The sequence below is a fragment of the Diadema antillarum genome, unplaced genomic scaffold, assembly GCF_040938485.1.
Source record: "Diadema antillarum isolate AM-2024a unplaced genomic scaffold, OU_Dant_1.0 seq00000486_RagTag, whole genome shotgun sequence".
In the NCBI taxonomy this organism is placed as follows: domain Eukaryota; kingdom Metazoa; phylum Echinodermata; class Echinoidea; order Diadematoida; family Diadematidae; genus Diadema; species Diadema antillarum.
The window spans coordinates 366875-394733 of NW_027271449.1; the positions used below are offsets into that span (position 1 = coordinate 366875).

Sequence of the window (27859 nt, forward strand, 5' to 3'; positions counted from 1 at the left end):
CAAGGGTTTAAAAAAAAAGAGAGAAAAAACCCCAACACAACAGAATACATAATCCAGTGTGGAATAGGAGAAATTATAGTAATGTTTGTTTACACAAATAGAATCAAATATAGTCAGCTCCTACAAATCATTGTGATGGAAAATTGAGAATGGGGGAGGGGAGGGAATATGGGGGGGGTGAGAGGAAAGAGGAAGGGGGTGGAGCAGGGAGGGGTTAAAGGAAGGTGGTTGACCCTACAGTGGTTGACCCTACAGTTTGGACTGCATTTTCTTCATGAGCTGCTCTAGCTTCATGGCTTTTCCCAGGTCTCCCTTGATCTTCAGTTTGCCTCCCATGAAGGCCATGGTGGGGTTCATCTTGCCCTGGAACATCTTGATGAAGGACGCACTGTCCATGATCATGGTCACGTCTGGACTGTCCGCAGCGCCCTCGCCTGCTGCACCGCCGCCATTCTTCAGGTCCAGATGCCACGAGCCCGGTTCGTCCCCTGTGAAAGCGGTCCATGAAGAAGAAAAGTGAAGAGTGGATGGAGAAAGCAACAGAATAATCAACATGCAGAAATAAAGATAGAAAAGAAAATAGCACAGATGAACAGAGAGAGACAAAATTGGGAAAAGTCTGATGTGATGTCAAAAAGTCCTTTCAGAGTTTTCATCAGTGAAGTATGACCATTTATAATCTTCTACTTTTGGAGACATAAGCATGGATCAACAACAAAGTAACCATTGCACTCTTTCTCAAGAGGTAAGAAACAACAGCCTGCTTCTGGAAGACTACTGTATAGTTTAAATAGATACAGCATGGATGAAGCGTTGTTTGTGGTCAAAGTATACACAATATACCAATGAAAAAAAATTACTCTGCTTCTTCCTGAAAACAAATGGGCACAATGCTCCATTCACTGAATTCAATTTAGATTTATTTAGTCTGTCAGACCGTAATTCTTCCTTCAAATGTTCAGAAAAATAACGGAGCATAGAAAGCTGCCAATATTTGGAACAAATCATGAAACCACCACCCCCCCCCCCCCCCCCCCCCCCACAACAAAATTAGGAAGCTTATATGCACAGTTCCTCGCAGGCGATGTCCAGAGGACATCCAGTCAGGTTTTCAGGAAAAAGCCTTGCAGAGATACAAGTAATAATGCCATCATGTACTTCTACATCTGAATTAAAAAAATAAAACAAAACAAAACAATCTTATAAGTAAAGTTACATGATTGTTTCACTGGAGAATGGATATGCAGCTAGATACAAGAAGTATCAACACAGCAGCAAAATTATACAGAGAAGAGTTGTCCTAGTGTTTTCATGTACTATTGCAATACAACTTTCTGAACTTGCCAAGATTGCCATGTTTCTAAACAGCAAGACAATCTACTAATCTGCAGGGGTTAATTACATAGCTTTAGAAGGAAAGACAGAACATTGCATCCCAGTATAATTGGAATCTTTGAGTACTGAGGATGATTATTAGTCCTGGGGCACTGATGTGCAGGGTTTAATCTCACCTGAGAGGTCAAATTGGTAGACGGCTCCAATCTTCCCCACTGTCTCCTCATTCAGCAGCTCCCTGATCTTGCCAAACATGCCAGCCACCTGTCCAGACCCTGCTGCTGCTGGTGCTGCCTGCTCTGTTTTGCCACCAGCCGCCGCACCGCCACCGCCAGACTTCTGCATCTTCTGGAACTCTCCCATCATCTTCTCCAGTTTCATGGCCTTGCCCATATCTCCCTTGATCTTTAGCTTGCCTCCCATGAAGGCCATGGTAGCCTTCAGCTGACCGTTGAACATCTTGATGAAGTCGGGGCTGCTCATGAGCAGGGTGGCGTCGGCAGCTCCGGAGGGGACGGGGCCAGAGCCGGCTGCGCCAGAGCCGTTCTTGAGATCGAGGTGCCATGTACCCGCATCTTCACCTGTGATGCGGCAACATTAATGGCATGAAATGTAAGATTATTGTGTGCAAGAAACTTTCATTGATTTCAGGAGGAGCCACAATTCCTGAAGTAAAATGCATGTACACCTGTAAAGGGTTTTTGTCTACACAATTCAGTACGTGTAGTATGCTTGTAATTTTTCCATGGGCAGCAATTCGGAAAAGTTTCATGCTACATGAAAGGCCATTGGCTCTAATTTGTGAGAGTTTCATGCCACAAATGTCTCTAGTTTTACAGTAAACCATAAACACACGACAGAGTCTTTTCTACCATATCCCTGCATTTCTGATGTAGCCCTTGCATTTCATCTGACCCTCACATCTGCAAATCTCTGAACCTTGCATCATGTAGCCCAACCCTTACATGTAGCAGCTTCTCACCCCTTCCACTTACCAGCTCAACCCTCATATCTACCATGGTGACCTTTTCACACAATCCCTAACCCTCACATCTACCAGCATCATGCTTTTATCAACCTAGAAGACCCTTACATCTACTGATGTCATTTTCACACCTACCCACTTCTAACCCATAACCAATCCCATCTCACCTCAGCTGTCTACCCACCCGAGCTTTCACATGTACCCACCTGTACCCCAAGTCCTCGCACTCTTTCCAATACTTGTCCATCCCAATATTATCAATTATGCAGTCATCATAGTGACAGCCAAGTGCAATGTACACTGTATCAATTCACAGCATTTTTGCTGATACCATGGCAACTGCTCTCATTGCACGAAGGTATCCCTAAAACTATTTTGTGATATATCCTGAGCATCATCATATCTGAAGACATCAACACCACGGCGACAACCAAGTGCAGCAAATTAATTACAAGCATTTTTGTTGTTACCATGGTAACTGCCTTTAGTGCAAATGGGAATCATATAAAAGTATCTTATGATATATCCTGAGGATATACTAACCTGACAGCTCAAACTGGTACACAGCTCCGACTTTCTGCACCCAGCTGGCGTCCACCATACTCTGCATCTGGGTAAACATGGTCGCCACCTGTGACCCTCCGCCGGACGATGGCGATGATGCTGCCGACCCTGCTCCAGCCCCAGCTGTCTGTGACTGCATCTCGCTGATGGTCCCTGCTAGTGGTGTGTTTGGGTCAGGCTCCACAAAGAAGTCGGGGAGGAGGGGCTCGCCTGCAAGAATGAATGAAAAACAGAACAAATTCAAATTAGCACAGAATTCACATAATAATTGTAAGCAAAGATGCAACAGAGATATTCTATGCATGTAAAAAAACTGTACAACTTCAAATCTAACAGTGTGAAATATTATGTGGACAGCCCACAAAGTGCGAATGGGTTATCTCAAAGTTGCCGTTGTCACTATACAGATGACGTGCAGGGGCGAGTGGATTAAAGAAGCTTGGATGCACAAGTTAAGTTTTGAATGGTTTATATCCGCAGGTCTCAGCCTAGTGAAATTTAGGTCATGTCAGAAGTTGATGAGAGCATCCAAACCATTGATTCATAACGTATGCCCCTGTGCATCTTCTCTTTTGGAATAAGGCCAAATAAATACAGCAAAACAATGAATTAAACACATTTTCCCCAGCATGCATCTGGTAGAGAAAATTTTATCACAAGGCAAATGCCAAGCAATGTCTCATCTGCATATCACAATTTGTGATAATAGTTTTTCAATTAAGTTCATTGACTTTTGTCACCTCTGACCTTGTCTGGCTTCATCAATTTTTAACTTGACCAGAACTTTTAGGTAATGCACATGTGGTGTGAGTTCTGGGGTCACACTTCAGAGCAGAGGAAAGTTATTGAGAGTACACAACATGTGGTGCTTATCAGGAAAGGTTCATTGACCTGCTGACCTTTGATCTTGTTGGAATTCCCTCAATGTTCAAGCTCATCTAGCCTCTATAAGTGATGTACCGGTGGTGTGAATTTGGTGGTCATAGTTCAAAGCTATGAAAAGGTATTGAGAGCACACCAACATACCATGTGTACAGTACTTATCAGGTAAAGCTCATTGACCATTTGACCTTTGAACTTGTCAGACTTCACAAATATTTTAACTTGACTGGTATCTTTAGATTATGTACCAGTGGTATGAGCTTGGTGGTCATAGCTCACATCTGTGGAAAGTTATATAATGTACACCACAATACTAAGTGTAAGTGCTTACTAGCGCAAGCTCATTAACCTGTTGAGTCGCACTTCACCCATACTTGAACTTGATGCGTGTGTCTTTGACTACAAGTGAAAAAATATCTAGCTCAGGAATTTTGCCAAAGCATGGTGCATGTCCAACGAGCAACATACACCAAAGAAATATCTGACCTTTGACACATGCATACTGGTCCAGATCTGAGATCCCCTCAGCCCGCAGCACCTCGTCGTCAATGCAGTAGTTGCCGGTGTACGACTTGCTGTCCCTCAGGAAGATGGCGTATGCGGCGTCGGAGATGATGTCCACCTTTCGGCAACCCTTCATGGTGTCATCGCCACCCCCGCCCAACATATCCATGGCTGCCGTCCAAATGGCTGGATGGAATGCAAGAACGTGAGCGGAATATTTGCTTGAATTGTGACTGCATGCGAGCGGTGGAATTCATATCATGTGTCAAAAGGCATGAATGTGTTAATAAATAACAATTTCAATTTTAACACCAACTGCGTAATGACATATTATTTCTTCAATAAAGGTATATAGTAAGATGACTGTTGATGTAACCTTTTGATGGTGTATGTGCTCAAACTCCCATTTTTTGTGTCTCAAAACTGGATAGAAGTCCAAATATAGAGCAACACTTTGCCTCAACATTTAGTTTACAGGCTGGATTCAATCTGTATAAAATATACAATTCTAGCATTACAAATTTCAAGGTGTTACATGAACAGAAAACAATGCCCTGCTCTGCATGCAAAGATTTTTTTTTTTTCACATGCCTTTTGTTGATTTTAAGTCCTGTATTCTTCCTTACGTATTACATACTTTGCTTTGTTTGTACTAAAAGATATCAGACAAGCTTTAGTCAAGGAGCCCATCAAATATAAGAAAAAAAGAAGAAAAAAAATGATGAGCAACTACACAAAACTCAATCAAAAATGAATACATGTACCACATCAATCTGTCATACGTGTGCAATCTTTACATAAGTTTAAAGTATTCTCCAGGTGACACATTTCATCTTAATGCATATTTAACCCAGTGAGGACAAGCTGATTTTGCTGTAACACCATAATCCATCAGCACCTGCCCAAGTACGCTCAGGACAAGTTTTATTGGGATAATGACTTTGCGTCGCTGTTGCAAACTTCAGTCTTTGAAGGCTTACATAGCGGTAGAACGTTGGGTGGTAGAAAGCTTCACGATGCACCGCGTATTCTTTCTTGGGCATTGTATGTATGTGGCCCTGAAAGGGCCTACCTCGCTCTTTTGAAGACCACATACATACCCAAGACACAATACATGGTGCACCATTAAGACTTCTACCACCCAAACTTCAGTCATTGGTCACCTACTCGGTAGGCCTATACGTATGTACAACCTGCCCTGTATCAAAAACATTTTAATGTCTGCATCGCCCTCATGTAATACAACTGAAGTTATTTGAACATTAATGCCAAGTGTGTTACATGTTCTAATCTTGTAACAACGGGACGGCACAAAATGGCCAGAAAATACATACCGGTTCTCGGCCACAGTGCATTGACCGCAATCCCATCGGTTTGGAACTCGTCTGCCATCCCAAGGACACAGAGGGACATGCCGTACTTTGCTATCGAGTAGGCTGTGAAAAGAGAGGGTGGGGGTGGAGCAAGAGATGTGATCATAGATGGTTCAGGGCTGCCGACATGGTCACATCAAAATCATGGAGATTCAGCAACAGCTAGCACAGAAATACTTGTGCATTAATGAATGAAGAGTTCAATCGCAACACAAGCTCACTCCACTGTTGATAATTTAACACAATTGAGATTACAGCTGCTACACAAACAAAGAAAATGATACAGAAATATGGGAGAGTTTTAATCAAAACTTCATTAATATTTCTTGTTATGCAACAAGTTAGGTATCACTGGAAAGGTTTATTTTGCTCCATCTGATGAGAGACTTACTATAAAATGTTTACCAATAGTGTTTAGCCCATTTTGTGATCAAACTCTTTACGAGCATCTCAATAGGCAAAATGATTCCCAAATCAGAAAGATTTTAAATATTTTTTTTTTTTTTTTTTGGGGGGGGGGTTAGACAATGTTAGAATATTTGATTTTTCAGGGAGCCACCTAAGCACTCGGGAATGGCAAGTAGGTCTGCTGATTGTAACATGTAGCAGCCACTGCAACATCAACAGGCAAACTCTAATGGTCTTATCCATATGTGCAATATAAATGCAATTAAAACATATGGGCGTTTGAACTTTTCCTTCTTTCAATCATACTACAGTCCAACAAAGTAATATTTGTGTATGCTAGATTTGCCTGACAGGCAAGTGAAAATAAAGGGGTGATAATGATACAATGTCTACAATTTGGAGGAGCAAGTTGATGTTATTAACAATTGTATACTAATTACAAAGCAGACTGCTAAAAAAAACCCCAAAACAAGGCAAGTGACAAAATGCGTCTCGCCCATTTGCACAGAAGAAATGAATGTTTCTTCAAAATACCGGCAATTCATTGACCCTGCCTATGACCTCTGACCTTTGACCTGAATTATTCAAGTTTTTGTAGCGTTACGGACGTACGACGGACGGACAGATGCCACAGGCAATCCCTTATAGTCTCCCCACACCTCCGGTGGGCTCAACAAAAAAATGCAATCTCTGCAGTCCACCAAATGTGGATGTAAACTTATGAGAGAGAGAGAGAGAAACAAAAATCTTTCTTGTACTTACCAACATGGCCCCTAAACCACTTGGGTTCAAAGGTCAAAGGTGGACTGAGGTTCAGGATGTGAGGATTGGTTCCCTTCTTCAAGTGTGGCAGGCAGAGTTTTGAGCTGCAGGAGTACAATTTGTAGAGTGAACTCCCATTTCGGGACCGGCGGTTTTCTTTCGTTGTATCAATATATATTTCATCATAACCGAACAAATAAACAATAAAAATACATAGAGTGGATAACATTGCGGCCTGAATTTTGACTTGGTTGTAACCGGAATGTTGTCATAACTGTGTTCTTTATCACGGGAGTGTACTATAAATGATGTAATTACATGTATGTAGAAATGTGCACAAAAAAAGCATGGAGTAATTTCACTCAGACAATGTGGAGAGCATTTCCTGTACAGTTGATCAGTGTGATAAATCAAGGAGACAAAAGAAATTTAATGTCATTTGAATGAAAATATTTCTAGCTGCAGAATCCACTTCAATAACTCACTAATATCAAACCAAACTTAGAAAAAAAAATATTAAAAAAAATTACACAATCTACCAGTGCAGCTACTATTTCACAGCTTACAGAAATCTGAACGGGAGAACTTTTCTGCATGTGCTCTGAAGACATTACAGATATCATACCATGCTATTGTATCAAAAGTTAAGAACTTACCAAAGAAATGTGCCCCTTACGTTGATTGTATTCATGAGGTCATATTTCTTCATTGAAGTCTGTTCAGTGCCTGCAGCAAGGACAAATATCATGTGTGAAAAACTTCTTAGTCACAATACTAATATTCCTCAACTCACCATGACCACCAAGTATGAAATTCTGTCTAATATATCATCCTTGCCATGTAGTGCAGTTTTCCGACTTCCAGTATTTTCATCTAATCAAGTCGAATTCTCTGTCCATAACTTGCATAGCTAAAATCCTCTCTGGAATCCTCTTCTTTTTGTGCATTTCATGACCCTGACTGTTCATCTACAACCTTTTCTCGTTCTTCAATTCCAACTGATATTTTTTTTTCCTTTTTCATTTCTATACATTGCCGCCAAATGTTACTGGTGTGCTAATTATGATATGATACTGATGGCTACATTTGCCACATTTCGATTAACCCAGAAATCTTACAAATTCTTTTCATTCCTACCCGTATGACTGATTCTTAAATTGGTAACACAATTTAGAAGATGACAATTCCTGTTTCTATTTCAATATTTTCTTTTTCTAAAAATTCCTTTCAGACATTGCACAGACTTAACACACTTAACCAGCTCCACCTGATTTCTCTCCAATGTCAGGACTGCAGTGAAATTCAGAGTTGCCAATTTAATAATGACAACACGCACATTTCCGAAGCAAAGTTCTCACAGGACTAAAAGGGTTAAGAAAAGGTTTCATGGAAACTACACCCTTTCTGTGCCAGGGACTTTGGACAGTGTGTACAATGCTATGAGGTTTTCTGTGCTAATGTGCACTCAGAGAACACAAAGAGTTAAAGGGGCATAGTCCCGGTAGTGTAGATGGCGCTGTTGATGCTACTGCCGATCACCGTTAGCACTGATAAGAAGATTGCCGAAATTGAGCTGTCATCAAGAGTAAAGCGCGTAGGTGTTGCTAAGTAACGTTGCCTTCGTTGTCTTCTCTGCGTATCACGCAGTCTGTAGTAATGCCAGGGTGCATGCATATGTGCTTCTTATTATGACATCACAAAAGAAGTTTGCTAAAAGTGTCATCCCCCTGAACCGAATCATGAGCCGAATTGTGATCGGACCACTGACACAGTGGATCGGACTTCTTCGGACTCGTGAAAGTGGGCCAAAGCGTAAGCGCCGAAGAGAAGTCGATAGCATGGGTCTCTATAGGAAACTTGCGCCGTGCGCCCGCGCACGCATTTGACTAAAACAAGGGGGCCATGCACCTTTAACTACCACTCATCTCACTCACTCACCCGTCAGGCTTATTGCACTTGCATTGTTGACGAGGATGTCGATGCCGCCAAACTTCTTCACGGCTTCGTCGATGGCCGACGCGACCTGGGCTTCCTCTCTGATGTCCACCACGCAGGGCAGACATTTTCCGCCAGCCTTCTCAACTGTAGCAAGAAGAGAATGAAAGATATTACATTTTCACGCGAGTAAATTCTATTCAATGTAAGGAAAATCTTGCATCGGGTTGTTTCTATTGCAACTGATTGACAAATTGCCCTACATTGACGTAAATAAGCGCCAAATTAATCAGTGTTTAGTAGTATCCACAATAAAAATCAGGGGCATACACACTCAGGAAGGATTCAAACCTATGACCTCCTGATCACTGAACGGGCATCTTATCCACTAGACCACCAAGCTTCTGCCCAACAGCCAGTGCTGGTACTAATCTGTATAGCATGCAGCATGTATTACACATTTATTCAAATTCTTTAAAAAAAATCACATTCTTGCATTGAGACATTTTTATTGCAACTCATTGACAAATTGGCCTACATCGACGTAAAGAAGTGCCACCAAATCTAAATTGCCCCATGTTGACGTAAATAAGCACAAAACTAATCAGTGATTAATCTGGTGCATATTTACATAGATGGAGCGGAGGGCAATTTGTCATCAGTTGCAATTAAATTCTACTCAACGGTTTTTAAGGAAACCAACTATGCAATTCGTAGACACACATAAATTTACACTTTGATGTAGGATTGCCATATCTGCATGCTGTGAATAGCAGCACAGAGCTCTAACCTCTGCACACTAAATAGCATACTGGTGAAGTGACCAACTGTCTTTCGTTCATCATCCATTCATCATTCTCTCTCTTCTCTTCACACAAGATTCTGTTCATACTGTGTTTCATGCTTTCAACAATAACGAAAAAATATATAAATATAAAGACATTGCATTTCTTGTATCCATCACTGACAACAAACACAGTAATGTGCAAAAAAAATTAAGATTAAAGGGTGTGTACAGTTCTGGTCGAGGTGAGGATTTAGCTTTTAACATTTTGCGAGATATTCAGAAACCACTCTATGAGATGTCAAAGAGCATGCAATTTTAAAAGGTATCAAAAGTTTATTTGATGAAAATCGGTTTTGAAATGGCTGAGATATCCAAAAACAAGGTGAAACAAAGAGATTCTAATAAAGTTGTGGTATGTCGCCTTTTATTATTATCACTTTTTTGGATATCTCGGCCATTTCAAAACCAATTTTCATCAAATAAATGTTAAATCCGTCTTAAAATTACATGCTCATTCATATTTCTTAAGAGGTTTCTCCTTATCTCACTTAGAAATGTTCAAAACATGAATCCCTTACCTCAACCAGTACTGTACAGTCCCTTTAAACACAATGCACTACAATGGCACAAATTCAGCAATAATTATGCCGAGGTGGTAACTTCTGTCAATAGATGGCATGTGACCATTGGTATTCCTCCAACACTGCACAACTCTAAAGAGGTACATGTAGATCTAAGTAATGACAGAAGACATCCATTAGGATGCACATAATACCCTCTTCAGCTGCTGTGTAGATGGTGCCTGGAAGCTTTGGGTGTGGATCTGCTGTCTTGGCTGCTATGACAACGTTGGCCCCATCCCTGGCTGCCTTGAGGGCTATGGCCTTCCCGATGCCACGACTAGCGCCGGTGATGAACAGCGTCCTTCCAGCTAGTTTCCTGAGGGGGATGACAGTAAGTCCAGACATAGACACATGACTACAACTTTGAACATGATTAATGCTGCATACAATACAAAGATGGCATAATGACATACTGTACTTGTATTGTTAACACTCAGAGATCTCATTTACATGTAATTGCTACCAAATGGCTGCACTTGAAATATACTTCAATTGACTCAAGGCACGCTGCATCATCATAGACATACTAGTAGCTTGTGGAGCATTGATAGACTTATATCTGTACCAGTCTATTTCCATAGTTTATGAGTATTGTCATTTATGGGTTTTCATTTGTTGTTTTAGTCTGTGGACTAACATATGTGTGTACGAGGTAAATGCCTGCATCAACATACATTGTATTTTTGCCTAATCCATTGACTAGATTTTAACTACCTATGCGACTTCTAGCCATTGTGACTTCATTGACCGAGCTTCATTTTCCCCACTTTTAAGGAGACAAATAACTTTACCAAGTTTCAGTAGCACTTATACTGTAAAACATGATAATTTGCGGCATGAAATTTTCGCGAATTGGAGCCGACGGCCTTTTTCATGGCATAAAATTTTCATGAATTGCCACTGGCATTTAATGCATTGCATATAGTGTAGACGAGAGCTTTCGCGTGCACTTTAATTTCGCGAACCTTGGCACTTGCAAAATTAAAATGCACACGAACATTCCTCGTTTTACAGTATAATACGACTGTTAACTGCGGTAACATACACTGCACATGTATCATGGACTAAACTAAATTTGGTACATTGCAGATCAATATTCTTTTTCTTGCATTAATGTGCACGATGAAAAGGCTCAAGAAGTGTTGCGATGAGTAAAATTCTCAGCTTGGTCAGGATGGCATAACCTTTGACCTTAGCCAGTCACATACATGTTAGGCCAAGTAAAAAAAGAAACCAGTTTCTCGTCCTCGCGCGCATCGATTTTGGCCGCCGCGTCGATTTTTTTACTATTTACTATTTTCAAAATGGCGCTGAAAATACCAAGAAATTCATAATTCGCGTCCCAGCCCGCTCCCCGCCCGCATCGATTTTCACTTGCCGCATCGACTTTTTTGATATTTTACTATTTTTTCGGCCGCCGAAACAAAAATCGACAATTCACCTACCAATCGTGATGTCTCATTTCTAATTACGCCTTGCGTCCTCTACTTTATAGCTGTAGTACGCATGCAGTTCACACTGCGAGCTCGGCAAGAAGGAATGACCCACAAAGCAGTTGAATGGGCGCGGGCGGGCGCGGCCTGGGCTGTGATGTACAGCGCACGACTCGGTACGTCGTGGTGTAGACAGGACGTTGAGCACCTTCTGTACATTTTTCTCGTGCTGTTGCCCGCTTCATGTGCTGCTAGATGGATTGCGCAATGTAACCACATACTAGTCATAGGGGAGACCAGCCAGCCAGCATAGCATGCGCGCGTTCTGGAGCTGGAAAAAAAAAATCGTGGAATGCAGTGATGGAGAGAACCGATCTCAAGCGCACGTGTGCACTGCGAACGGCTTTAATACCAGGGCCCCGTTTTATCAAAAGATAAAATCAATTTTAATTTTCCTTACTACACAGTCTGCCATAGACTTACAGTTGAAATCGACTTCATAATCAATTCTAACTCTTCATAAAACGGGGCCCAGAGCTGCCAACCTTTGGAAGCACAAATTAGTACTCAGCAGCTCCAAAATTCATATTTTTCCACCAGAATTCGTATTTTTTCAATCTCCCTCTTTTTGCTATTTTGAATTATACTCGTCGACTTATGAGGCCTACAGGCTCTAAACATATTGGAAACGTTATGACACATGCCGATCATCGAGCTGGTCACCAGCACAATAAAGATGCCAAACTACGCAATGTTCAGCGTTGATTGATTGCTTTCTCGCGATGAATGTGTACAAGTGTACAAGTGTACAAGTACCTCCAAAAACTTGCTGGGATGATTATGGAAGCTTCCACTATCTAGCAGGGGACGTGGAATGCTTTCATCTTCTCAAGAGAGCTTCTTTGTGAGCGGATGCGATACCGGTACTCTTTCCGTGTTTCCAATTATCGTATACTATGAAAACATAATCACGCGTTGTTTTCAGGCTTTTTTCATTTTATTGGATTTTAAACATCAGTCTTTTCCGAAGTATTCCAATTCCTTTTCCCCTGACTGGAATCGGAAAGTCTGCTATAACGATGATCACAAAATGCAAGTTCGATGAATCGAATGCGCCGTAGCTGAGCTGAGCTGAATGCCTTATTTACGGTAAACATGCAGTTTACGTTCGATACGAAGAAATCATTACGTCTTTCACGAGGGAAAAACACACACAACAAACAAACAAAATACACCCACAAACGAATGTTGATAGCCAAAACTTTGAAAAGTAATAAGCAGTTTTGATGAGTGTGAACTGAAATTGTCATTACACGTTGTATTTTGCTGTTTATATAATAATAATAATAATAATAATAATAATAATAATAATAATGTATACTTTTATAGCGCAACAGTCCATCAAAAGATGCTCATGGCGCTTTTAGTCTTAAGGTTCATAGGAGAAGAAAGAAGAAAGAAAAGAGAGAAGAAGAAGAAGAAGAAGACGAAGAAAAAAAAATGAATTATGTGACATCTTCACTTTTTTGTTTTGTTTCCTACAACATTTTAAACAGATATGTTTTTAGGGATGTTTTAAATGATTCCACAGAGGATGACTGGCGAACAGTGACAGGGATATCTTTCCAAACTTTTGGTCCAATGTGGGAGAAAGAACGAGTCCCCATGAATGCTTAACCTTAGGTATCTTAAATAAAAAGGAAGTAGATGATCGAAGTCTGCGAGGAGGGTTATAACAATAATAAAAGAATTCTGGAGATACTCGGGTGCAGTCACTGCTGCTTCTTGGTAGCACTGTAATGATGGCCATAGAAGAAATGAAGGGAGAATGTGACTTACCTGCACAGGTACATGTTTTACTACATTTATGTAGTTTGGGTATACAATCATTCATCATCCAAATGATGAGTGATTATCAAATGTCTTTTTTAGAACATGAAGAAACATCTTTAGATGTTTAATGCTATAATGCCATATCAGTATCATTTTGACATCCATCTGCAATTGTACAAGCCAGTTTCCAGTTGAATGTGCTACAATTGTACTGTGAAGAACTATACATACCGGCTGTGTGGACTCAAAAAGTCACAAACACAAATGATAAATAAAGCAGTGTTTTGAATATCATGGAATTAATTTCAGTCGTACATTTGTTGAAGACAAGTTTTATACCTGTTTCAATTAATAGCACAATACATCAGAATTGCAAGTGCACTGGTATCAGAAATGCCAGTATTAAGATGGCCATTTTCCCTTGACATCTGTAGTGGAAAGAAAAAGCAAATGTATTTCTGCATGCATGAAGTTTCATTTCAAGTATGGTACATAATATATCAATTTGTTTGAAAATGCACAGAGTGCAGGCAAGACATACACTTGGGACCTGGTCTCTCATAACACAGCTACCAGAGTGATATTTCATTTCATAAATTGGATATAGAAAATAGTAAACCCCTCTCTCGTTACCTTTCTCAGAATTACCGGACGAGAAACGCATATTACTTACATCTTGACAATCCTCGAAAAAATAGTAAGATATCAAATAGTAAGGACCTCCCTCATCGCCTTGCTCAAAAAACCCGGACGAGAAACTGCTTTCTTTTTTTACTTGGCCTTATCCTCATTCTGCGTGAATGATCCTTTTAACTTTTTAGTCGTTTATAATTCTACAATCTGGTCATACACTGTAGCTTATATCAATCTTACCATACCATACATACTGTGTTTAGAGGATTACTCAATCAGTCATGCAAAAAGAAAGCAAAATAAAACAAAACCAAAAACTCCGTTAAAAATGTGAAGTAAAATATAATTTACTAAATTGCATTTTTCACTTTGAAACCCATAAACCAAGCCCAAATTCTACATACATTATACTTTTGATGCTGGCATCCTGTCATGACTCCTAACCAAAGTGCTGTGATGTTCCAAAACTAAAACAGTATTGAAACTTTGACATTTAGCATAACGTAACCAAGAACAAAAAGCAAGACCTGAAAATGAAAAGGGGTTCCACCTGTGGAAGGCCACATATACTGAAACTTCTTCTTCTTCTCTCTTTTTTTTTTTAATTGTGGTGGCAGTGGTGGGGGGGGGGGGGGGGAGGGTTCTGCTCTCTTTGCCTTTTGAATATTCTCATATTTCTCACTCATTCATAAAAGTGCATACTACCATCCTTTTTATTGTCCTAGAGCTCTGTATGTTTGCTTTGTTAAATCAAATTTTGAAGGTCTTGCACTTTTTATGTCTTTGACTGGCATCTTTTGTACACTTGATTCACTGTAACAAAAGAAAAAAAAAAGCTGCTGCAGTTGATTCATTCAAAGACATATATGTAGCTCAACAAAAAAAGCTAGACCAATTGAATGGTATCAAGTCCATTAAGATAATGACTGCCTATAGCTGCATATGATTAGTCAAGATGTTCAAAGTCAAAAACTTATCTCGGGTAACAAGCACATTTTGCAAATGCTACGAGACCTGTCTCAAAGTTGTTGGAAATCTTGAAATGTCGTACAATGTTTCTTCTAAAGGTGTGACCTTCTACTTTTTTTGTACCGTAAAACGGGGTGAATAGGGACAAATTTAAAGTTCTCATGATTGTATTTTTTTTTTCATGCAGCCAAGAGACTCAATCTTATGTGGGGATTTTATGTCCACCTAAAATACCTTTAATTTGGTATTGTAAAAGAAAATAAATATTTGGGGGGAAAGTATGTTTTTTGATAAAATGATGCTGTCCCTATTGACCCCAAATTTGGGGTCAACAGGGACAACACTAATTTTGATCCAAAAAAAGCTGTTTGGAGGCATTTTTTTTTATCCATCCAATAAATTGGATTAAGGGAACAACTACAGAGTTTAAAAATGATATACAAACATTTAAGAGCAATCTATTCCATCGTTAAATCAATCTTTAACAAAAATTTCAACAGGACAACAAAATGAGCCGATATAAAAAAATACGACCCATCAGGTCAAAGGTTAAGATTGAAAAGTAAGTCAAAACTTTACTAATCCATTGAATTGCACTCAAATATTAACCCACTTCTTCTTCAAGTGGCAAATCATGATGTACAATCTTATTCATACACTCTAAATTCAGTGTAACTTGACTCTTATGATGTCGGGGACATTTTGGGAGTTCTTACAGGAATTATAAGCTGGCACCTGTAGTATGGGTCTGACCCAAACAGATGTGTTATTGGCCTTAAAACATGCGGAAGACAGAGAAAAGGGTCATGAAATACAAGTGGAACAGTCCTAGCCTGTCTTAGGCAGTGAAAAAAATTCCCAAGAGGGTGGGTGGGGCAGGGGTTCCCAGACCCTTCCTCCCCAAGTTAGGGTTAAGACAGCAAAGTTCACTCTCATCTACACTGTATGTATACAAAAGTGAAGCCACATATGCAAAGATCTTATATTGCTCTCTTGTCAAGAGATTTAGAATGCAAATTCACACTTTTGGAAATAGCCGGACATAACAAACATTTCAGAGTAATTTATGACATTATAATAGTTAATCATACAGAAAATTTAAAGGGCCAATCAAACGACACTATGGTGTCCCTATTCACCCCAGTCTAACTGATTTTTTGCTCAAGAGAAGAAAAAATGTGCTGTCACAAATTCCTGTTGAAATAATTATTTCAAATTTAAAGGTGTGTTGTACGACCTGATAGGCTAGATTCATGAACCTCTTTTAGCGAATTTCATTAATCAATGGCCACAGGAGCAGAAAAGTTTTGACCGCCCTGATTTTTTTGTGATATTTTGAAAAGTTTTTATTTGGACCACCAGTACCCTTTACAAAATTTTTCACATCAGGAGGACCACTTTCTGGACACTGTTGGATGGTCCTTCCATCCTGTGATAAAAATAAGAAAAAAAGTTCAAGCAAATTTGAAACATGCACATTCAAAAAACTTTTCTCGGTTTTGTCCCTATTCACCTCGCCGTCCCTTTTCACCCCGTTTTACGGTATTTAAGCACTGTGCTAACTTTGAACAGTTTATCATCCCTGAAGTGTTTGCATTATTATACAGACACAAACCACATGGGCAACTTCTACTTTAAAAGGTTATCACTCACAAGATATTTTGAGGCCAGATATCACGAACTTTGTGTTTCTGATACAAATGCCACTTGAGGGGAAGTTAAAGGGGTGGTACAGATTCGGTTGAGATGGGGCTTCTGGTTTCCAATTTATTTGATGGTGATTTTTTTTTTCAAGATAGCAAGAAACCTCTTAAATGAAATATGGAAGAGCATACAATTCTAAGAGGAATTCAAAATTTATTTGAACAGACAAACAAATTTTCACCAAACTTGCAGGGTGTGTTCATGATGAAGAAAGAAAGAAACAATTAAATTTCGGGGTCATGATGTCAAAGGTCATAGGCATAATAAAAGACATGAAATTAATTAATAACCTTTGATTGTTGATCTCATGACCCCTAAACTGAATTGTTTGACTTTTTAATCAACTTACCCTTCAAGTTTGGTGAAAATTTGTTTGTCTGTTTATAAGTTATCTTGTACACAAACAAACACAAGGAACCAAAAACATAACCTCCACTGACTGCAGAGACTCCAACCCGAAGCACCTTCTGATCGGGAGATTCTCCCGCCTGAAACCCCTAGCAAACGGGAGACTCCAAGTTTATGTGTGCGAAGTGCGAAGTTCCTAGGGTTACAGATGCTCTCTGGTGCTATCTAAGGCTTATTCTTGCAACATACGATAGCAATAAGTAAGAAATACTTTCCAACGGGAGACATTGAGCCAGGGCGGGAGAAATTAAATCTCAAACGGGAGAACGGGAGATTTTGCAAAATTGGGTTTTCGGCGGGAGATCTCCCGTCGAAAACGGGAGAGTTGGAGTCTCTGTGACTGCATAGCAGGTTTCTTTCACCAACCACCCACTGGTGGATGTAGGTCCAATTACCGTCACGACCTGCCAAGAGCAAAACAGCTGCAATTGTCCTACATGGCCATCATACCCTGGCGATAACGGCTATTTAAGTGGCCAGCTAACTTAAGCACGGTGTGACCTACTCCAATCAAATAGCAGTAGATGAGCGAATCTTGGTAGTAAGTAAACCATATACTGTAATCCTGTAATTGTGGAAATTTTTGCAGTGTTGAAATTTTCGCACATTTCGTGCAACCAGAAACTAGCACGAAAATAAAAGCACGCGAATATTTTTGCTTGCCATATGGCATATGTTTTAATACTTGATGTCTTGATTCCACAGAATTAAAAACATGTGAAACTATTCTTACCTGGCTGAGTGCAAAAAATTGGTCACGCGAAAATTTTACTTTTACAGTACAGCCCAGTTGTTGGTCACACGAAAATTTCACTTTTACAGTACAGCCCAGTGGGGTGTTTCACGAAGAATTCATTTAGTCAAACTTAAAATTCGCAATGACTAAATATTATGGTACAGTGTACGCTTTGTGTGTCTTCAATATTGCCCAACTTTCTAATGAAAATGAAGACTTTTTTTCATGTAGCAATTGATACTACAAGTTAAAATAAATAACAATGGAATTATTCTGTAAACATTAATGATAATTTGATGTGGGTGTTGATTAGGCTAATGAAATTAAACAGGGAAACTAGTGGCATACCATAATTTTTAGTCAATCTTAACCCGTTCCATACGGGAACCTGGTTGCCTCTGTACTAAGTCTATGGGGATTTCAGAATTCAGTACGGAACGGGTTAAATTAAGTTCAACTTAGTGAAACATCCCCCCCCCCCCCCACGGGGGGGGGGGGGGGGGGGGGGGGGGGCTGTTGCTGTACACAAGTGTGCTTTGCATGGTGTCTGGTCGGGCTAGGCAGTAAATAGTACACAATTTTCTCGGGTGAATCATGATCACCTGTCACCAGGCAGTATTTCATATGGCTGCAAATTCATTTTTGATTTCACGCTCAAATTGAACTATATGACAAGCTGAAGCATGTACACAATACTATTATGTAATTGGAACGATCACAAGGTAGCGTTTTGTGGTCGTATCATATAATTGCTTTCAGCCCCCAAACCCCTGCCAGGATCTCTGCATTATTGCCAGTTGCATCTAGGTAGGACCTGGCTAGCCTCCTACAAAAGTCCTAGACCTAGCTAGGCATTAGTTACATTACAGCTAAAACCATCAGCATTTCTATTTATTAGTATTATCTAGATTTACTACAAGATTTTCTAGCTGAATTAATGCATAATGATGCCTGCTTGAAGCAAATGAATAAAATTCGTTTGGTATTTACTAGACTAGAGAGGATACACATCCGTTAGCTTCCATACCTTCCAATGCCAAATGCTCGCGCTAAATAACGTTAGAGTGTCTATCTTTAAATGACTAAGCTCAGCTCAGCCCTGTCAGTCAAGGTGACTTTGAAGACAGTAAATCATAATATCTTTACTTTACAACTCTAGACAGTCCCCTTATTCCAACAGTCCAAGAAAGAACAGGATACAAACAAGTTGAATAGGTGAACAAGTTATACTTGGTTAAACATAACGTTCAGACTAAATGGATCTTGATCTAGGACTAGAGACAGAGTGTTGAACTCGACACCGCGAGAATATGACTGCATACGACGAGAGGAGTGGGAAGCAGCCCCGATGCTGGTACCCTTATTCGACCGAGCAGCGCAGCTGCAGCGGCTGGCACACACGGGCTACTTCGCAGACGGCTTTTGGTTAGATTGTTTAGAATAAATGCATTCGCTAGTTAATCAAAAAATATATTTCGCAGTTTCAAGTTCCTTACCCTGTATTTATCATTTTGAAGTGTGAGTCCCTTCCTTTGCCTTCCGACCTTGAATTAGAACACCCGTTTCAACAGACAGCTTCGTGGTTTCGCTACCCTGGATTTTTCACAACACAGTATGCATACTACGCGTAAGGCTAATAGGCCGTGCATTTGCTACATGCATATGACGAGCATGCACGTTCAAAGTTCGCTATGCAGGTTCGGAGCGATGGATGGGCTAGAAAAACTAGCTGCACATGTGCAATATTGGCTCTCGATACTTCCACCCGTTGCGAATTGCTGCATCAGACGACGTTGAGGGCAGCAAGCACACGCGAAATGCAAAAAGCTTTGATCGACGATTCTTGCGTCGAGTTGTAACAGTAAACTTCATTGCAACTAATATTGACAAATTGCCCTTCATCGACGTAAATATATTAAGAACCGATTATTCCATCTTGTTAGTAGAAGCCATGGAAAAAATAATGGGCATACATATTCGGGTTTGAATCGAATCAATGATCCCTTTATTACTAGACAGACGTCGTCTCCATTAGATTACCTTTGGTTCGATTCGAGTCCAGGGGCACTTTGTCAAACAGCAGTGACGTTACAATAAATTAAAAAGTCATTACTTGTCTTTGCAGCTGCATGCACCTCCAAACTATGGGAGTTTAAAAGTTCCAACCAAATGTCCAGAAAATCAATTCGTACGTCGACATCATCCATTAAGAAAGTTGGGATAACAAGTTCTCTGATGTCAATCCCGACATCCCGTAAAAGAGATGGTCAGATTAGATCTTGTCATGTCAACATACGTCTGAATGGATGATTAGATGACAAGATTTTGGATCTTGTCGTATCTACATCCTGTCGAAAAGATGATCGCATGAAGAGATCATTTCTCACATTTTGCAATTATGTAATGATCCTGGACATATGAGAGATGATCAGGTATAACAAGATTGAAGATCTTGTCATGTCGACAGTCCGCAGAGAGGATGATCAGACGACTTGTAGATCTTTGATCTTGTCATGTCTACATTCCCTAAAAGAAATCATCATAATAGACAAGATCGATCTAAGATCTCCGACCTCATGGCTATAGGTCCTACATCCTTTAGAAAATTGTTGCAGCGCCATCTGTCCGAAACCGACTAACGGTTGATCACAGTGGCTAGTTTTTGTTCTTCATTTTGTATTAAGATTGCTATGTGCATGCTTGTAGATATTCTGTAAATAAACTGTATTATAATGCAAATATCACAGTCTGCAAGAAGCTTCAGCTTATTGAAGGAGGCAGACCTAATCAGAAGGAGAAGAAGAAGAAGAAGAAGAAGGAGAAGAAGAAGAAGAAGACGAAGAAGAAGAAGAAGAGATGACAAGATCGAATTTTGTCATGTCGACATCCAGCGCACGAAGCTGATCAAATGAGTCAGACCTCATCACGACTGTCTTTACTTTTTACTCACTTTAAAAGAACATGTGATCAGAATATTAGCATGACTTGATCTGAGAGCTTGTCATCAGATCACCTGCTCTTCAGTAATGTTGACATGACGAGATCTAAGATCTCGTCGCTTAATCATGTGTTCCAAACGATGTAAAAAAAACCCCGATGTAGACGTGAGATCTGAAATACTGTCACCTTATCATCTATTAGTAGATATAACAAGGGGGCGGGGCGGCCCAGAAACACCTGGCGACGGACCGCTGAAAATGAAATGGCCAACCTCCACCAGACCTGTGGGGATTACTCCAGAGAATGGCCCAAGCACATACAGACGGGAGTAGAGAGCTTTTGTTGCTGCCCTACATACCAGAAGGCATAATGGGCAGTAAGTAAGTAATTATGATAAGTAAGTAAGTAAGCACGTAAGTAAGTAAGTAAGTAAGTAAGTACGTACGTACGTACGTACGTAAGTAAGTAAGTAAGTAGGTAAGTATGTAAGTAAGACATGACGAGATAATACTTGTCATCTTGTTCGAATCGTCTATTATTCTACAGGATGTATAGATGAAAATATCCAAGATCTTGTCATCTATAACCACCTGTATTCCACAGGATGTAGACATGACGAGATCCTATGAAGATCTTGCTGCATGCTCTACATGCCAGGGGGCATAATGGGTAGGAAGTAAGTAAGACATGACGATATTTAAGATCTTAATAGAACCGTCTATTCTATATAGGATGCAGACATGACGAGATCTTATGAAGATCTTCTCATCCGATCAGCTCAGTCTTCTATACTGATGGATGTCGAGATGACAAGATCCGAGATCTTCTTATCTTTCCTGCTGCATGGATGTCAACATGACGAGTCGATTATCTGGACATTTCATTTCATTTCCTTTAGTTATGTTATTCATTTTCATTTTAAACGAAGAATGTAAGTGTACAAAACATATTATCACAAAAAATAGGCAATAATATATACTGAGTACTAGATTGTATCGAAATACTGTGAGTATAATTAAAATATAAAGCGCTGGGTGGCACTTATATAAGTTTCCATAACAAACACACTAAATTTGCACTGTATACTCCTTTAGACAGACATACACACACATCACAAAATATGTAGTCACGATAGTTGCTCTCTCTCTCTCTCTCTTTCTCTCTCCCTCACACACACACACACACACACACACACACAAACAAAATTGAATACAATACACTACCATACAGAAGATTCCCATACGTGAATTAGTATAATCATTTTTATGCTCATTGCCTAATCTCGGGTTATGCATTTTCAGTTGTTTTTGATTCTGTCCTTTTTCCTTAAAAATTAAATGACTGCTGCTGTGGCAAGTAGGTTATATTCTAACAGTATCAAATTGATAAAATTTATATTTGTAGGGACAGCAAGTATTTCAGTGCATGCGCAGTTCTTCTAGCCCGTCTGCATAGTAAACAGCCCTGTGATGGATGACATGAGTTGTCATGTTGGTATAAACACGACGCATCAGTATTGACCGATTCGGGTTCGTTGGGGGCAGCAGACATTTTACGGCACAGGGCGCAGCCATAGTGGGTGTATCGGTGTGTATCAGCCGACCCCCCCTGCTCTCCCCCACCCCCGGGCAACATGTTTATCACGCACTTGTAACAAAGGTTCGCGCACTAGCAAGCATTCGCGCACTCAGTACGAGACGCCCATTGGCTAAAGCAGTTTTTCATTCTGCGCGCGTGCTAATGTAGGGAGAGGGGTGGGGGAGTGTGGAGGGGGGTCGGATGATACACCCAGTATGGCTGCGCGCATGCCAAAAATACACATAGCGCGTCACAGAATCGGTCAATACTCTCGTCTGAAACTTGCCGTAAGATGTTACACGTACCGTAGGCAGGCCTGGCCTCGCAGTCCTGTGTTCATGTGGTTATATCATGGACATGATTAATACTCATTTCAGCCGAAACAAATGAACCAACAATGTAAGATTAGCTTTGAAATATATCCAATATACTAGTATTCGTGTCCGCATTGAATGTTATTTTGTGTTGTCTGTTTGGGGGTGGTTGACGGTGTTATTGTAAAGATAGTGGTTATACCATTCTCGACTCGACTCAGCATAACTTGCATGTTTCTGTGATATGTGACTAACAAAATACATGGCGAGGGAACATGCAAGTTATGCTGAGTCGAGGGGAAGGTGCGTTCCAATGTCTTTTGTTAAATCAGTACTTAATTAAGCAATGATTGACAGATGAGGTCATCTGAGGAATATTGGTTTGGAAGGATTATTTTGTGGGCGTTCCCAAGTAATCTGAAGAAAAATAGAAGAAAAAAAATCGTTAAAAATATATGGAATGTTTCTAGATATTCGTTTCACCGCAAAAGTGATGTTGAGGGTATCATAAATCAACACAAATCAACACGCAGTTAGATTTCAGGGGCCCTTTAAAGGAGACCTCGAGATGATTTTTAGACTGTTGCTTTTGAACATCAAATAAATTGGTTATAAATTGGTTATACTGACAATGAGTACAACGTTTCAGAATCTGTAGTAATTGGGTTTAGGAACAAGAATGTTTTCAAAATTCATGACATATCAAGGTAAGCAAGGATGATGACATAGAAGGTTCACATAAGAGTGCATGATTGGGTGCTCAAGGAAGCTAAACGAATGTCGCTGTGGCGACTGGTATATGCCTCCGCCATTATGCATGGTTCTCCCATAGGTCTATTGCAGTACGTCTTGACAATACTATACAAATATACTTGGCCTTGAGAGTTTCTTGTTAAAACTATGGGCAGAGGTGACTCCAAACTAGTACTATTCACTGAGGGGCGCAGCCCCGAAGTGAATAGTGCAAGTTTGGAGTCACCGAGGCCCATAGTTTTAACAAGAAACTCGAAACTAGGCAAAGTATATTTGTTTTATATTTTGGATCAAAAATTTGAATAAAAAGTGAAAATCATTATAAGCTGAGCCTAACCCCGGGACGCTCCGTGTACACAGTTACACTGCAACACTGCGTGTTGGGGCTGGTCGCAGTTAGGTTTAGCCGCACTGCGGCGGCAGCGCAGCGCCTGCAATACGCAACAGTGCGAGAGACTGGAAATTGAAAAACGTAGCAGCCGTGGCACCGCCAGAGTTGCCCGTCGCATGTATCCAAGCGCTCGTATGGCCGCTGCAAACCTGAACACTAGAATTCGGGACCGGACGTGGACGGACCACGTACACTTGATTGTAAAGAAGGGTGATTGTGACATCATTTTGCAAATAGTATATACTATTTGCAAAAGGTCGTCATAAAAGTGACGTCATTTTGCAAATAGTACTTCATGGAGTGTCAAACACACCAACACTCTAAAATAGTTCAAAATACCTATAATCACGTGAAGGTCTTTTAACCAATCAATGGAAGACAAATTTTTGATCCAAAATATAATATGTGATAACAGTTTCATATAACTGGCAAATATTAAAATGACATGTCTGTCACTTCTGTGTCAAATATTCGCTTTCCCTGAATTGGGCGTAATTGGATGAATGGCTATATCGTCTAAGAGAACAGGCACTTATTTGGGGATTTGAGGATTTTCTCCCGACCCTTGACCATTTTATAAGTTTATGCATTGAGTAATTTCCAAGGTATTGACAAAAAGTGTAATTTTAGCATCAAATAGTAAAATTATAGCATTTGACAGTGGCCCTTTACCCTTGATCTTTGACCCCATGACCCACAAATTTCCAAGAGAATCACTGTCAGGCAGTACATGCATAACGTAGGGCCTACTAAGTTTCACGATGATACCTTGAGCTACTTCCAAGATATGGAGAAGGAAGTGAAATATGAATTTTCCCTTGACCTTTGCCCTTTTGACATTTCTGACCTTTTCTATTCCAAAGAAATTGATATTGGGTAATACATGCAGGTATACACCAAGTTTCAAGAAAATACCTTTAGGCATTGCATATAGATATGAGGGAAATATTGGAATTTTGAGAGTTGACCTTGACCCTTGACCTTTGACCCCATGACTTCAAAATTCCCTAGCTGATAACTGCCAGGTAGTAACCTCCATGCATATGTACTAGGTTTCATGACAATACCTTGAACCATTTCCGAGATATGGAGAAAAAAGTGAAATTTTAGCATTATTTTTCGCTTTACCTTTGACCTTTGACCTCACGGACGGAAACTCTACATAATCTTTAACAGGCAATACATGTATACACTAAGTTTCAAGAAAATATCTTCCGGCATTGCATAGACATGGGGGAAGTAGTGAAATTTTCAGCATTTGATCTTGACCCTTGATCTTTGACCTTGAGCATGTGCACTCAAAATTTGATAAGCACAACTTCGCCAACTCATACATGCCAAGTTTCATTAGGATACATCCAACGGTTATAGTTACGCTGTCCAAAAATTCATTACGGACAGAAGGATGGAAGAACGGGCGGACAACCCGAAAACATAATGCCTCCGGCGCCACTTCGTTGCGGATGCATAAAAAGCATGTTAACTTGATGAGAAAGTGGTGTTGTAATGGAATTACATTGTGCTTCATTACTAGAAATGTGTGAGTCTTCTGTGTCACCATCCTTGTGCAGTATTATGTTTTGGGTTTTTCAGAGTATTGGTTTATCTGCTCAAGGACCTCTGAGGTCCTTGAGTAGATAATTTCACACCATGTACAGATTTGTGTAATTTATTGAGTCAATAAATTACGCAGATCTGTACATAATGCGAAATTATATATATATATATATATATATATATATATATATATATGAAATATATATATTGTCTGGAATACCACTTAGTATAGTTAATACTTAAGTTTTTAAGAGCGCTACACAATAATGTTATCATTGTACTGTACATTGTATTGTAATGCTATAAAATCATATGAGTAAAAAAGTGATGGTTCGCATGGCATTGATACAAATACAGGCCAGAACTTGATACAGACAATTGTAGTTTCGTTTGCTCTTAAATTTTAAGCTTTGGGCAATCAATTCATATTTTAATGTATAGGCCCTACTGTTGTTTGCATATGCATTGTATATAAAGAGTGAGATTTATATATCCCATAATATATATATATATATATATATATATACCGTCTTGTATATAATTTGCGTGTGTATATTCGCAATGCGTGCAGTACGTGCATATTATAACATATATTATGTATATATATATATATATATATATCGAACATTCAGCAGGCTGACGCAGTGAAGTATTTCTGTTATTTTATTTCGTACTTTCACGAGTTCATATATACATAGTCTATTATGACGCAACATACGTAAAACCGCATGGCGTCATGAGTCCGGTAAATCAAACTTATTAAAAACAACAAGATAAACAAATTAAAGAAAGTTGATTGTGGAGCGAAAAACAAAACAAAGCAAATTTAAAAAGATCTCTTCATGGCACCATTCTCACAAAATGCGTTGCAATTACCAATCTAAGAGATCAGTTTGAAACCACACAAAAACACTGTACGAGTCATTTCCTTTCAACCATTGGCTATCATCCCTTGAGACCTCATTACGAGAATAATTATGTTATCGTCTAATTACCCTTTGTCATATACCGATTATATAACCAGATGAAGAACCCCCGATGAGTCGACGAGGGAGGGGGGGGGGGGATCCGAGGGGAAGGGGAGTGGGAGGGGGACTGCGTCAGTGTAGTGCAAATGTTGCAGCAATTGCATCACTTAGGTGGCGCGCTTGTTACGAAGCTATATAGCTGATGCTTAAGATACTAGTTCGTGGAGTTGGTATTTTGGTTTTTTTTTTTTTGGTTTGTTTCCATTGATTCTTCATTGTGCTTTATTCCCTTGTGGCAATTTATTAAGCAGCATTGTTTACTGAACTCACAGCAATTTCAAGAGCAGGGTAAACACCTAGACAATTGATCAGAAAGGGATAATGAGCGAACAGTATACAGATATGAATAAAGTATGTATATATCATGTATATGTATTTGCATATGTATACGTATTTGTGTGTATGTGTGTGTGGGTGGGTGGGTGGGTGTCCGTGTGTAGAGAGAGAGAGAGAGAGAGAGGGGGGGGGAGAGAAAGGAAAAGACAGAGGACCTTTTTCGGGCCGAGTTTATCAGTTTGGTATCCGGTGAAAGCTGGGTATTTATAGACTATTCTCGTCATACAGTCCGTTGAAATCTCTACTCACAAGAGTTTATTCAGTTTTAAGCGCAATGTTACAATGCTGTGTTTTTGTTGTGATATTTTTGTCCAAACACACAGATCCGGATAGATAGGAAGATTGCTATATACGCCATGCACAAAATAAATTCTGAAGAAAGTTCAAGTGGATTTAACGCAGTTTGAAAAACAGTGACGGGTACATAGTGGGGTTTTCTTCTCCCATCAAAACTCGCTACCAGGTACCCCTATATAATTGCAAGAGCGATATATCACATAACCAGGGTGACCCGTCCTAAATAGTAAAAAAGACATGCATAATAATATCGTTTTATCACTGAAAACACTTATATGAATGACTGCAAGCAATTCTTTACAACGCCATCATCATACATCATTTTGATGAAAAACGTCCAGTATTAACTGGAAGAGATGATCGCTAGCCAACAATCGCCCAAACATAGTGGCGTCAGAAATTAAAGCTGGTAACTCATACGTCATCCACGTTTACAGGTTTATACTGGACGAAAAAAGCAGTCGCATTCTACCGTCATTGTGTTTATATTTCTGTACAATTCATACAATCATAGCAATGTTAACACTTACGGCAATGGATGGCATCCAACAATATTAGCACCTGGATTATATTGCTCACGGTAAGAACACGAGATACTAAAACGAGTAACCTGCCATACATATGGCGTGAAAGACAAATCACTTGCCACTAAAAATTTAACTACAGACAAGTAGTTTGAAAGGTTGATACATTTTAAGACGAGGCAACTATAGTGATCGAAACAGCATATCTACATCTACCAAAGACTCCGATGCTGCTTAAAAAGAGTGTTACGGACGACAGAAATGGAA

At 39.8% G+C, this 27859-nt stretch overlaps 1 protein-coding gene across 1 annotated transcript; it reads right to left on the reverse strand.

Moving 5' to 3' along the window:
• Positions 1–249: 249 nt before the first annotated feature.
• On the reverse strand, positions 250–19479 carry LOC139733683 (hydroxysteroid dehydrogenase-like protein 2). Its single transcript, XM_071644495.1, has 10 exons — positions 19371–19479; positions 10311–10474; positions 8752–8895; positions 7470–7539; positions 6814–6917; positions 5605–5706; positions 4253–4456; positions 2864–3094; positions 1512–1916; positions 250–488 (listed from the first exon to the last, which is right to left on the reverse strand). Exons 1-10 carry the CDS (start codon positions 19382–19384, stop codon positions 250–252), a joined length of 1677 nt encoding a protein of 558 aa, XP_071500596.1. The 5' UTR covers positions 19385–19479.
• Positions 19480–27859: the final 8380 nt, after the last annotated feature.